Raw genomic sequence first — 14,654 nt, 5'->3', positions numbered from 1 at the left:
CATTGGTTCATCAATTTTTGGAGCTTTTTGTAGCAGTTATTCTATGTGCTGATTTTGATTTGCTACGTTGCTATTGAATCATTTATTTTGGCCATTCCTGTAGTCCTTCTGATTTTGAGAGGTTTCATTGACTTGTAACTTGAATAAAGTGAAAACAATGTGGTGGAATTCCTGCATCATATGACTGCGTCTTGATTCTAGTACATCTAATATTGAGAGGCACAGGCTAAGAAAAGAAAAAGTGTTACGCAAAGTAATAGCACTTGCTGGATGGTCTCTTATATTGTTTATTGGGGCGGGAAGGACTCTAAATTGTTAGCAGATTTAATCTGGTAGTTATTTCAAATTCGAATGCTCTATATATAAGTTTTTGGTTTGATCTATTTTTTGGTCATGACAAATTTCATATCTCTATGTGGATCCAATTCTTCTTTTAAGATTTGGCGTGGATTTAACCCTTGAGATGGTGTTTTGGGTTTTTATAATACACACTATCCTTGGACCGCTCCTTTTTATATTTTTCATTTCCTAGTGTGTGTGTGTGTGTGTCTCTGATCTCTTTACCAGTTTTACAAGTTTTATCTAATGGTTATATCAATCGGCCAATTTCATTTACTAGGCTTTCTAAACATGAGTTATTTTTCATGGCAGATGTCTGTTGATCTGAAGAGAGGAGAAACTCTACCTATTCATATTAATATGACATTCCCTTCATTGCCTTGTGAAGGCTAGTATTTCATTTTGACCTAACTGAGTTAATTTTTAGTAATGTGCAGCGGTATTTTTACTTTTTGAGTTAATCTCATCTTTTCACCCATGATTTTTATTTTTAACAGTATTGAGTGTTGATGCTATTGATATGTCTGGGAAACATGAGGTGATTTGGACACGAGATAGCAAGGGAAGTATAATTAGTGGGCATTTGATTCATACCTTTTCATAATACCCTAAATTTGTAGCAATGAGCAATAATATTTGTCTCATTTTTTCTCTCTGAAAATTAGAAAACATTTTTCTCACTTTTGTGCTTTTGTGAACTGGCCTTTTGATTCATTATCGTCATTAAATTATTGATAACTTTACTCTGAAGCATTTTCCAGATGATGCAGACCTAGTTGTGCTTGATTCAAGGGTGTAGAAGTTGCCCATGCGTGACATAGAAGCATCAGTTTGTCCGTCTTTATGGAGGTCATTGATTTGATTGTCGATGTTGTTTTTGGGATCTCTGCCTGATGGAAACCTTTTATGTTAGATTGTTGCGTTGCCACTTTCTTTTCCACATGGAAAATGTGTTGTTTTGCTTTTATTCATTTGAGATTTTTTTTTCTTTGGATTGGTTATTTAATATTGTGTGCGGTGACTTATATAAACATAACTGTTTTTTTGCTAGATTTATGTTCTAAAATGATTTTTTAGGAGTTGAGATTAGAATTGATTGATGTGCAGAAAATTGTTTTTTGCTCAGTTATCGTGTGTATTTATGCAGTTTTTCCTTACTAAGCAAATTTAAATTTGTTTTGGTGTGAATTTTGTCCATAACAGTATTAGTAGCTTAATTTATATGGGCAGGTCCATATATATCTTGCAAGTTATTATGGAAAACCTGAAAAATTATAGTAATAAAAGACCTTTTTTTGCCCGTTGTGGTAAAAATTCATTGCATATTTCAAATTAGGTCAAATAATCCACAGAATAAACTTCATGTATGTTAGTGAATTGGTCATAGTTGAACTCAATTGTATATATATTTTTTTAATCGTTCTTCTGACTACCTTAACTGTAACATAATACTGATAACTGTGCAGCATTACAGGCACATGTGATTAAAAACCACTGAAAGCCAATACGATACAATATAATACTGATACACTAAACCTGTACTTGTCATCCACCCTTGCATTGTTTGGTTAATGCCAGTATAAGAAAAATCATTGTATTCTTATGCTGGTGATAGATGGTGTTCAGGGCATGCTCTTTAAACTAAATGAAAATACAATATAGCGGATAATATTTACATAGTTGCCAAATGAACCTCCGTTGAAATTTGAATTTGTATGGCTTTGTTCTCAATGGACAGCCTGCTTTGATTTTCTTGGCGAGTTTAGTTGATAAGCACAAGATTTTGCTGTCCTTAAGACTTTCTAGTCACATTTCTGTTGTTACATGGGGGTATTTTCTTGAATTAGTTGTTGACACTCAATGCAGTTTATTATGGACGGCTTATCTGCCAAATGGTGAAGATAATCAGAAACTTTGGACATTGTTTTGATCTCTTTTATTTATATAGGAGGAATTGCATTCATACAGATGTTTTACCTTGGCTTGATCCATTAGCTTAGTTTAAAATTAGTGTTACAGCTACTAGCTTGTTCCTTTATAATCTCAATTAATGAACTGGTTTATTTGGAGATCTTGGGATGTCGGATAATCACATCTAATCAAAACTATGCAAATTATGATTAGTTTTGATATTTTGGTAAATGCAAACTCTACTGAGTTAAATGACAAGCTAAGATGTTTAGGGTAGGTTTGTGTGACGATCTTTAATATAATCACACACACAATTCAGCTATAAGATAGCAAGAATCAAGCTTGGTAGCTCTCACATACCTAGGTTTGATTCAGATTTTATGTTTTAGGGCTGAAGGTAAGATTAGAAACTTGAACATCATTTAAATCAACAACTAGCGCCTCTTGACTAGATAACTAATGCACTCTACCAAGGATTAGATAAAGGTTGCACTCATCTAGCTGTGGGAGAGTGATTGGATCTGATTCATAGACCGCGGCTTAGTGATTGGTATCATTCAGCATCAAGAGCAAACTGCCAGGGTGGGGAAATGAGTTAAAAAGGATGCAGGAAGGTTTCTACATCCAATTGATAGCCACATGTAACAACAGTAATAACTGCAGTTTTATTCTTAAAATCGAGGTCTCTTTTTACACCAATGATGTTTTATAAACCCAATTATTCCTGAAAACATGCATAAGTACAAAAGGATAAAGATACAAATTTAGACCAAGATAAAAATCGTAATTGTTCTCGAAAGCCTTAATTTTGACTTTATGTAAGACTTCAGACCACTCTTTAGCCAAGCCTCAAATAAGACTAGACACATGTTCAATTCGGTGCAGACTGAATTGTGAGGTGACACTTAAATTGGATCTTTCTCCTCGAATAGACCAATGTGATCTCTGGCCTCCTCTTCCTCTGACATCTACATTATCTTAATTCATCTTGATTTGTATGGCAAAATGAAGAAGAGAAAAGATAGGTTTGACCATGCATTATTTCCATTTTTAATTGTTAATTACTAAGTGGTTTCTTGCTTACTACAAAATAGTAGGAGAGACACTGCATGAAATTTGGAAGAAGAGCATGAGCACCTAATAATTGATGATAGTGTTTAGACGTACTACATTTTTTGTCTTACCATCATTGCAGATAATTGATAATGTAGTGTATATTGCACACATTAAGTAGTATTTTTATAATTATATGCTCTCAGTATTGTTTCGACTGTTTTTATCTGTTAAAAATTTATAACTTCCACTTGTTATAGTTTTTCTTTCTCAAAAATTATTTTTATTATCAAGTATTGATTTAAATGTTCTTTTGCCCACAAATATGTCCTGAAGCTTCGTTTGAACAAGGAAGGCCAAATAATAGGAACTGAGTACTTGTCTGATCTTGTTGAGAAGGAGCATTCTACTCACAAACATGGTATTTTTCTTCTATTACTTGATTTCTTTCTCCTAGTTCAGAAAATATGGTGCAGTTGATTGGTTATCATTTTGTTTATTGTTGATAAATAGTATTGAACAAGCATAATATGTACTTATTTTGTTTGAGTCTTAAGAATTGGTAAAGGTATGTCAAAATGAACGCTGGTTCCCTTCAAATGTTTTATTGCATGACTCCATACTTTCCTACACTTCTTGTTATCATCTGTTGGGTTGTAGCTGTGATGGGAACAAAATGTCCTGATGAATGACTGTCATTAGAATATCTACTTTAATGATTTTAATGCTAATTAGTCAAAATGGTTTGTCTTGCTTCTATTTTTCAACCATTTTTGCAGTTGGATATTCCACATTTCCATCCCTTGGACTATTTTTTTAAAGGTTTAAACTCATCTGTTTGGGCATATAAAAGTACAGGAATACATAGTTTTTTAATGATAGCTGCTCATTTGAGTTATTCTATCTGTTAAATGTCCACACATTTCATCCCGAAGAATATATTGAAACGTATTTATTGTTAAGTACTGTCATCCACGTCTAAAGACATTTACAAATTTATGTGGTTGTGCTAGAGATCTTTCATTTCTCAGAGATGAGTTAGAGTTATGATAACCAGAATGTTTTCTGTTTGGGATTGCTTTCCTTTATTTATTAAATTTGATGTCTTCTAGTTGTATGAAGATTAAATTATGTGCTGTTTTTATGGCAAGTGTATCCCATAAATATTTTCATATTGCATGTGACATCTGTCATTTTAATATTCATATGTTATACCTTTTTAGTTTGTTCATAAATAGTTTTATTATTTTGAGCTATACCTATTCTTAAAACTATCTGTGGGTTGGCTTAGGAAAAGTTTGTTTAATCAGACTACAAAACCTTTGGTTGGTATTCCTCAAGTTTGTTTTATAATTGTCAATTGTAGTTATGCTCTTAATGCTGCATCACAAGAAGCTGTGTATTTTTTCTCGCAATAAATCCATTGAGATGTGGAACCTTCCTGTTCATCAAGAATTCTTTTTTTTAATCTAATCAAACTACCAGGCGAAGACATGCTTTTCCCATTTCCTCTTGCTCTGTGCTTCATAGCATTCTATCTAGAAACCCAGCTACCTTAATTGATGAATTTCCCTCCTTTAACTAAGTCTACTTGTTGATTTTTAATGTTTGACAAGGTTTGTGATAATACATGATTTTCTTTTGTCTGTGCCCACAAATATAGCTCTGTACTCTGAAAGAAGATGAAGAATATTACATTAAATTTATGATTTTTTATTTTTCATCTTCTTCTGATTTAATATATGCTACGTACCTGTTGCTCTTCCTATGCTGATCAAAATTTCCCTCATTGCATATGGATCATGTTATGATGTTTCAGCATCAAGGAATTGTTTCGAAATATGTTGATTTTATGCTCTTTTACAGGTGTAGAAGATAAGGATCATCATGAGGAAACGCCTGAAAAGAAACCTGAACATGGTTTGAATTCAGATGCTGAAGAAATGATCAAGAATGTAAAGAGTGCGATGGAGAAGGGTGAAGGCTGCCGAGTACTGTGTTTACATTGATTTTTCCGTTCTATACAAATTAGAACTTCCATAACACTTAAGTTCCTCTTTGCTTATAGGTGTATGGGGTATTAGATGTTCAGAGGGTTGCAGGGAATTTCCATATATCGGTGCATGGTTTAAACATATTTGTTGCTCAGCAGGTTGGTTCTGGAACTTTCTACTCTTTGTGCATAACTTTGGTTTAATGCACTTGTTTTATTTCTAGATGTAGTTTAGATGAATAAGACTCACGCTTTGTTCATTGATGAAGTCTCTTATACAAATTTACAAGAAGAATTTAAAGAGAAGCAAACTTTCTTAAAAGTAAGGACCTAAAAAACTAGCAACTAACAAACAACTTACTCTTATTATCTTTGAATCAGTTTAAAACTGATTCTTTCATTTGAAAATTAAATCTATGTACTTGACGAATTCCTACACTAGCCTTAAGTTGGGGGATAAATGTCAAACATGCCCAACTTGCTAACTAAAAAACCAAACATAGGTCTAAATAACCCCTTTTGTAAGTACATCTATTGTTTGTTGAGAAGTTGGCACAATAGGTTTACAAATAACTTGTCTCCATTTTTTGGATAAAGTGACAATTCACTTCAATGTGTTTGGTCCTGTCATAATGTGTAGGTTTCTGTGCAATGCTAATAGCTGTTTTGTTATCACAAAACAGCTTCATAGGCATGCCGATTTTCTTCCTTAAGTCCTTGGGAACCCACTGTATCCATGGGACCTCGCAAACTCTATTTGCCATGGCTTTAAATTTTGCCTTCGTGTTTCTTACCACACAACATTTTGCTTTTTACTCCAAGTCATCAAGTTTTCCCACACAAAAGCACAGTATACTGAGGTAGATTTTCTATCTGTGATGGAGCCTGCATGATCAACATCTGTGAAGACTTCTACCCTTTGGGTTTTTCCCTTCTTGAAGTGGAAACCTTCACCAGGATAGCTTTTCAGGTATCTGCAGATTCTGTATGTAGCATAAGATGTTCTTCATTAGGTGAATGCATAAATTGATTTACCAAACTGGCAAACTCACTGCAAAGGCTATGTCAGGTCTTGTGTCAAAGAGGTAAATCAATTTTCCTGCCAACCGTCAGCATCTAGAGGCATTAACTAGAAGTCCTTGCTCTATCTTTCCCAATTTTTGATGTGGACCAATTGGTGTGTTTACTGGTCCGCAATCAGTCATTCTTGTTTCTTCTGGCAAATTCAGCACATATTTTCTTGGAAAAACAAATAACAATTCCTTGCCTTGAGCTAGTAACATCCATGCCAAGGAAGTTTCCCAAGATTCTTGATCCCAAACTCTTTGGATAATCCTTCTTTTAAGTGTTGTTATTTCCTTTGAATCATCTCCTATAAGGATTATATCATCCATATAAACAATGAGAACAATAATATTTTCAGAAGTTGAGAACCTTATGAACATGGTATGGTTGAATGGAGCTTGTTGATAGCCTTAATCTTTTGCAAACCGAGTAAACCTCTTAAACCACACTTTAGGAGAGTGTTCTAGTCCATAGAGGCCCTTCTTTATTTTGCATACTTTTGTCCTAAACTATTTTTCAAATCCTGGAGATGGGTGCATGCATACTTTTCTTTTATGCTGCCATTTAAATAGGCATTCTTAACATCTAGTTGTTGGAGTTGCCAATCGAAATTTAATGCCATAGACAATAGAATTTGCACGGCATTAAGCTTAGTAATCGGTGCAAATGTTATGGTATAAACAATACCAAATGTCTGGGTGAATCCCTTGGCTACCAAATGTGCATTGTATCTCTCCATTTAGCCATCTACATGGTGGTTGGTGGTAAACACCCATTTACATCCCATGGTTGGTTTTCCCAATGGTAGCTTTTCCATAGTCCTAGTTTGAGTTTTCACCAAGGCACTCATTTCCTCATGATGGCTTCTCTCCATTCTAGATTAGCCAAAGCCTCCTAAATACTACCATGACTTTAATCGCTAAAATAACTTTTAGTTATTTCAGTGAAAGTTGAAAAAGAAGAAAAGTTTGTCACATGAAACAAAATTAGGTGAAGGATATTTATTGCAAGATCTCTTTCCCTTTCTAAGAGTTATTGTGATAGGACACATTTGGTATTTGTGAGATAGTTATAGCCATTCTAGTTATTTTCAGTTATCATTACCTCTTTTATATAATTCGTTAGGATTTTGTATTTTCGTCTTTTAGATTTTGGGTTTATAAATATGTGATGTGAGCAATAGTTTGGGTTATGCAGAGAAATGAAAGAAATTATTTTCTTCTTTTTGAGTCATTTTTTTGTCTTCTTTTTTCTATTTCTCGTGATTCTATTCTTTATTTGATCTTTTTTCCTTTCTATATTCTTTCCTATTCTTCTTTTCTTATTTAACATGCATCAACTGGTATCGGAGATTCAATCCTCTGACCATGGTAGAAGGCACATGTTCTTAAGAGTTGCGCCACAAATTCATGAATCTGATAGAGGAAGCTGAGTGTCGATAGGAGGATAGATTAAACCATTCTATGGTAGAACTTAAAAGCTTGATTAGTGGGCTTAGTATTCAGTATTGTGAGGCGATATCTGCTAGCAAACCTGTGGAGCAACAAGGGCAAAGTAGTCACATAGAGCGCATGACAACTATAGTTAATTATGGGTCTTCTCATAAACTGGGGTTCTGACTTTCGTGGTTGGGTGTTGTAGGCCGAGTGTTTTTCCTAAGTTGAAGAAATTCCATTGCATATGGAGATTAAGATTGCACCCTCTCAATTGCAAGGGTGAGCTCTACAATGGTATCAAGGTTATGTTTGAACCGTGGGTTAGTTGCGTATGGCGATTGGGAACCGTATAAGCAAAAGATGGGACCACGCTTTGGTGCTCCAATTCATGATGATCCTCTGTCTGATATGTGGAGTCTCCGACAAACTGGTACTCTTGAAGAGTACATTGATGCCCCCACCAGTCAAATTTCTACACCATTATTTCCTAAAAGAATGACTCCTAATGCTTCTTCTAGCAAATGTACTTCAGATAATCTTAGCATCAACAACCTAACTGCATCTAAATCAGCTCCACTATATGCTAGACTTCTTCCCACATGCTCTACCCCTACACCCTTTGAAACATCCAAACTATATATTCCATCCCCAAAATACCTTAAATCAATGACAAATAAAACACTTAATGAGAAGAGGGGCAAAGGGGTCTGTTTTTGGTGTGATGAGAAATTCATTCCTGGGCAGAAATGCAAGAAGAGACAGAAGAGACAAATTTTTATGTTGCAGTTATAGATGGACACTAATGTTGGCGATTCAGAGGAGGAAGCTAGGAAGGAAGAAAGACCCAATAGATGATAAGGGTTGATGAGATCTTTGATTGTTTTCTAAACTTTCCTTATGGATAAGGAAATTAGATAGGGAGGGTATTGATATTACACGTTTGGTATTTAGGAGATGGTTATAACCATTCTACTTATTTTTAGTTTTCGTTATCTTATATATATATTTTTAGGTTTTTATATTATTGTTTTTAGATCTTGAGTCTATAAATATGTGATGTAAGCAATAGTTTGCGTTATGCAGAGAAATAAAGGAAATTATCTTCTTTCGGAGTCCTTTCTCACCTTCTTTATTTTGTTTCTCGTGATTCTATTCTTTATTTGATCTCCCTTCCTTTCTATATTCTTTCCTATTCTTCTGTTCTTATTCAGCATGCATCGTATTGGAAGATCAGAGTCAATTGCAATCTCACCATTTAAGTACCTGGTTTTGGATTGGATTCTTGGTTTTGTAGAGACATGGTGTTCTCTATCTTTGATATGGGACCTTCCACATATAAACCTGGCCAAAATATTTGTCTTTTAGAACAATACTCTTGCATTCAATTGATTCATAAGATTCATATATATGGTTTGAAAATTTAGGTTTAGGTCGGTTTGACCTATTTCAAAGAAATTTACCAGGTCATTCTCCTTGTAATTCTCTTCTAAATTCCAAGTGTTGCTATGTAGCTTTTTAGAATTCTCCCCTAGAGAGTAGGAATCACATGATGTTGAATTTGTATTTCCCTAATTTGCAGCCAAAAAATCAATTGTGATGGTGGGAAAACTGGTGGAGAAAAGTTAGGTTGTGATTGGAGAAAGTCTAGATCAGTAGAATCATGGTTTTTTCTTTAGCTAAGTCCATGTAATCCCAAAAAGCTAGTTTGCCGACCCTTCATCCAAATTTGAATTTTAAACCACCAAATTGGAATTTGCCTTCCTAAATTCTCTCCCTGAAGATGAGTCCTAGAGAAGGGTTGAAGTTAAAAAATATTGCATCCATTGTGATAAATATATTTTTTTTTTTGTTTTTGTATCAAAACATTTATATCCTTTTTGTCTTGGAGCATATCCCACAAATTCGCATTTCTTAGCCCTAGGATCAAGACTACCAAAATTTTATTCAGGGCTTCTAATAAACACCATGCAACCAAATACTTTTAAAGGAATGTTAGAGGATAATCTTGACTTTGGGAATTCTTGTTGGAGAATATTGACCGGTGTAATAAACTTTTAAGACTTTTGAGGGCATTCTATTCATTAGATACATGGCATTTAACATTACACCCCACAAGTACGTTGGTGCATTATTTTAAAACAGTTGTGCACGTGACTTAAAAATTGTTTATTTTTCCTTTTTCCACTCCGTTTTGTTGTGGTGTATCATTACGAGAATTTTGTTGCATAATCTCCTTTTTCTCGAAATATTTTCCTGGGACTTTTGGGAAATATTCCCTGCTATTGTCACTTCGTAGTATTTAAATGTTTGGAATAATTCTCTAAATAGCCTCTTTATTTTTTCAAACTTACCTTTTTAGTCCCTCACTTTAAATTGTAATTTTTGAGTCCCTCTGCTATGTTTAAAAGAGCCATGTTAGTCCCCTATTTTGATGGTTTAGGGTTCAGGGGTACTGAGATAGCTAAATTAAAATTGTAGAGGGACCGAAAGGTTACAGTTCAAAGTAAAAGGACTAAAAAGGTAAGTTTGGAAAAACAGAGAGACTGTTTAGGAAATTATACCTAAATGTTTACTTGAAACTGTGTTTGAATCATTATATAGTACTTCTTAAAGGTAGATTCCATCTTAGCCTTCTTCCTCAACAAATAAACCTGTGTAACTTGTGAGTGATCATTTATGAAGGGCACATGTTATGGTTTCCTAAAACATGTGGTAACCTTAGTGGGGCCTTAAATGTCATTATGGATCAAAGAAAAAGGACTCTGAAGATTGATAAAATTATGGAGATTAAGAAGCTCTATGTTGCTTTGCAAATGCACAAATTTCACATTGAAACAGAGATGGTTTCTCATTGTAACTATCTGGTTCCTTCAATACTTTCATTTGAATGATTATACCCATATTTGATAAATATGCTTCTTTTGTGCTTTATAAATATTAAGGCAGCTTTCCTTCCATCAATTTTTGTCTGTTGGAACTCGATCATCATTTCCTTTTTTTCTCAAAATGAACCTTTCTTTAGTTTTTTATAATTTGTAATGGCAAGTGCTTATTTTTCTTTTTTAATTCTTTTGTTTTTGGAGGGGGACCTTGATTATGTATGTGTGGTCTTTGCTGTAGATTTTTGGTGGAGCAGCACATGTGAATGTAAGTCATATGATTCATGATCTGTCATTTGGCCCGAAATACCCTGGGATACATAATCCACTTGATGGAACCACTCGAATACTACATGAGACAAGTGGAACCTTCAAATATTACATCAAGGTAAAAGCCACAACAGGATCTTGTTCTGCTATGTTACAAGTGGTTTAATATTTTATATCACTGTTTATTTGAGCATGAAAATGATAAAATTGGTTGAACATGGTTTATTGTTTTATTTTAAATGAAATTATTCCTTATAAGCAACAATTTTTTTTTTTTGATTTTAATTTTTTTATATATAATTTATAATCTGAATACATATTTACTTTGAACATGAGCTTTGAATATTGAACTAGATCTGAAGAGATAATGTGGAATAACTATATTTTGAATTTTGCTTGGTTTACTAATCTCTTCTCTTCTGATGTTATTACTTTTGTAAGAGAAACAATGTACATTCTTGGATTTGACTGCATGAAGAGGTATTGTTCTGTTTCTTATTATATAAAATTGTTTAAAGATGCAGCGTTTTGAAGGCCATATTTAGTAGTCTTGGGTTTGACCTTCGAGTTTGGTATGCCCTTTTCTCCTACACTGTAAGTATGAAGTGGCTAACACGTGCTTCTGATTTGGGACTTGACTCTAGATGATCCCTCAAGGCTGATGGATGATGCTTTATTTTGTTTAAGGCATAAGGTTCTCATTGATAGCTTGGGCTGTGTTATGATTTTTTATAGGAGCACATTGATTTAGTGCAGGAAAAGGATGCATTGGGGCATTAATTAGGTTTGCTGTTCATAAGCTGCACATAACAAGATGAAATCATTTTTGTATGAGATGATAGGATTGCATAAAGTTGACCCTATTGGGATTTTGGATTGGTGGTCCTTGTGCTCTGTTTTCCAGTATGTTTTTTTCCCTGAAAAGTTCCAAGCTGCTTATCACCAGATGAAAACAGCCTCTTTATATGTTAGAATTAGAGTGCATACATTAGTGGTGCATGTGCTCCACTTTCGCCTTTATTTAGTAATCTCCATTATTTTTTTTCCCTGAAAATTTATAGCCCTATGTGTATCTGCCCATCTTTATACATTTGATTGTTCCATTTACAAGTGATATTTTATTTAGATGAGGTGTGAACGCAGTGAAGCATTCATGTCCCATTCTTGTTTTTATTATATTTTGTAGGTTCTATTGTATATTCCATTTGGTCTTGTACTTGTCAGCTGTGGTAGAATATAGAAATTTTATGATTGCATTATTAGACCATAATGTAAAGCACGGGTTAAGAATGCAGAATTTAATGATTGCATATATATCCTATGCTTGCTTTTATATTATTTATGTTCTATCAGATATTTCATTTGACCTTGTAGTTGCTAGGCACATCAAAATACAGCCAATTTATGATTGCATTCTTATACAGCACTGTGAACTATGATGCAGATTGTTCCAACGGATTACAGATATCTCTCGAAAGATGTATTGCCAACGAATCAGTTTTCCGTGACAGAGTATTTTGTTCCCATACGTGATGGTGATAGGTCATGGCCAGGTTAGCATCTGAATTTGCGTTGAATGTCTATTTCAGGCTTTGCTATTTTCCTAAATTTTAACTAGTCATTTCCTTTTCTGTGAGCAGCTGTCTATTTCTTGTACGATCTTTCACCTATCACTGTGACCATAAAAGAAGAGCGTCGGAGTTTTCTACATTTCATAACTCGTCTATGTGCAGTACTTGGTGGTACATTTGCCCTTACAGGTCCATATCTCTAAAACCTTAATTTGGCTCCATCTTTTCTTGCTCTTGCTTTACATTCTTATTCTTGCTTTTGTTGTCATTTGCTATCCTCATATTTCATTATTCTTCATTTTTCACTGTGTTGGTGTATCTATGTCAGTCAACATGATAGTCGACTCTGAAATATGCTAGTAGACATTGCTTGATCCCAAATTTCCTATAACGTCTTCTTATGCTGCTAAACCACGCCTACAAGCCTAATAGCATCAAAACACAATTGCATGACAGAAGTAAATGTTGAGTGCAGAATTATCAATTACCATAATTTAACAGAACATTTAGTAGAGCTATTTAAACAGAAATACCATCATATAATTAGAGGGCTTCTCTAGGAAACAATTTAAAATATTGCTGTCATATCTGACCTGAGAGTTCTGTCAGAATCTCAAATGAGGGCCAAAAATTGTCATGTCATGTTCTATCCTACCTCCCAGTAGTTATAAAGCATTTGTTTATGTTGGGGCTTTGGCACACCAGTATGATTATCATGATTTGGTGTGTGTTTGGGCAAGGGAATCACCTTTTATATGTGGGGGTAAAGTTTTGCTTTTAAGTTTCCCTCGATCACATATTGGCCAGGGCCTTATATTCCATGTTTTTTTTATAATAATGAGGCAGATCATGAATAACATTTATAACTGTTAGTGTTTCAGTGGTGTAGAAGCTGTAGATTGTGATTGTATAACATGAGTTGCTAATGTCGAGTTGTTCGTTTTAGATGACTATTGTTTATGTGCAGCAGTGGCTCAAACAAGGTATATGCAAGTTCTTAGCTGTTGAGCCATCGGAGACAAATGACTTCTAGGGACCTGGCTGAAAATCTCATATGCTTGATGCCAACATTGCTTAGCTGGCAATTCTTTTTATTAATTGAACCTACTGAAATTATGCATGATGGAGTAGGCATGCACTGGGTGCTTATAACTGCATGCCTTACCCATTGATAGCCTAGTTGAAATAAGTCCATTGTTAAGTTTATTGAGTCTCTTTGTCTGCTAATCCCTTTTATTTTTCATCTGATACTAGCATGATCTCTCTACTAGCTCTATCTCATATGTAAATATATATATATATATATTTGTTTCCTTTTACCTGTTTTTCACATTGGAGAACACAATGAACAATGAGATAATATTTGGATTAGCACGACCAATTTCAACTTGCAGTATTTTCTAGTAATTTTTGCGTTTGCCCTAGAGAAGAATTTGTTGGGTTTCAATTAACTTACAGAAGAATCATGCTAACAGGGATGCTTGATCGGTGGATGTTCAGACTCATCGAATCATTTACAAAGCCAAAGTCTCGGAGCTCATTGAGGTAAACAGAAGAAACAAATGTATTGATAACAGACATCAAGTGGTCAACTCTAAAACTTGGATCCACAACCTTCTTCTCAACTATGAATTTGAAGAGCATAGCTGGACATGCAAGGCCAACTTAATTGTCTGTGCTGCTTGGAATTATCTCTAATTTAAGAAGAATTGATGTAAATCTAGAGCCTATGTTTTTTATTTTTATTTTTTATTTGTCTCTAATTTATGTACCTTTATTGATATTATCAGTGACTGACGTTCTCTTTGTTGAAAGAGTAGAACACAGTAGTAATCTTTGTGATTTTTTGGTTTTGAGGTTTGGGTTAAGTTAGTGAAAGGTTTGAAACTTAGTTATTCCTGCTGCTGCCTGATAGCCTGTTACTCGACTCTCTTGCATCAAGAAGGTTACAGTATTTTGAAGGATTGAAGCAGCGACTGGCCTAATGTTTAGCTAACTATGCTGAAATAGTAAAAAGAAAAGTTTATGTATTTGGCCTGTGGCTTGTGCCTCTGATTTGACTCCCATTAAACTATTATTAAAGTAAAAAGAAAAGTTCAATATGACTAAGCAATATAATCAAAACATCTTGTTTTTT

General features: G+C 34.2%; 1 protein-coding gene across 1 annotated transcript; it reads left to right on the top strand.

The window, feature by feature from the left end:
• The first annotated feature begins 631 nt into the window (after nt 1-631).
• On the top strand, nt 632-14,371 carry LOC120277473 (endoplasmic reticulum-Golgi intermediate compartment protein 3). The gene is made up of 9 exons (XM_039284332.1): nt 632-727; nt 837-879; nt 3,615-3,724; nt 5,170-5,294; nt 5,372-5,455; nt 10,918-11,064; nt 12,391-12,499; nt 12,587-12,706; nt 13,993-14,371. The coding sequence occupies exons 1-9, from the start codon at nt 652-654 to the stop codon at nt 14,064-14,066; spliced, it is 888 nt and encodes a 295-aa protein (XP_039140266.1). The 5' UTR covers nt 632-651; the 3' UTR covers nt 14,067-14,371.
• The last annotated feature ends 283 nt before the right edge of the window (nt 14,372-14,654 follow it).

This window comes from Dioscorea cayenensis, chromosome 15, assembly GCF_009730915.1.
Source record: "Dioscorea cayenensis subsp. rotundata cultivar TDr96_F1 chromosome 15, TDr96_F1_v2_PseudoChromosome.rev07_lg8_w22 25.fasta, whole genome shotgun sequence".
In the NCBI taxonomy this organism is placed as follows: Eukaryota; Viridiplantae; Streptophyta; class Magnoliopsida; order Dioscoreales; family Dioscoreaceae; genus Dioscorea; species Dioscorea cayenensis.
The sequence above is the reverse complement of the archived record's forward strand: the minus strand, read 5'-3'. Positions and strand labels throughout refer to the sequence as shown.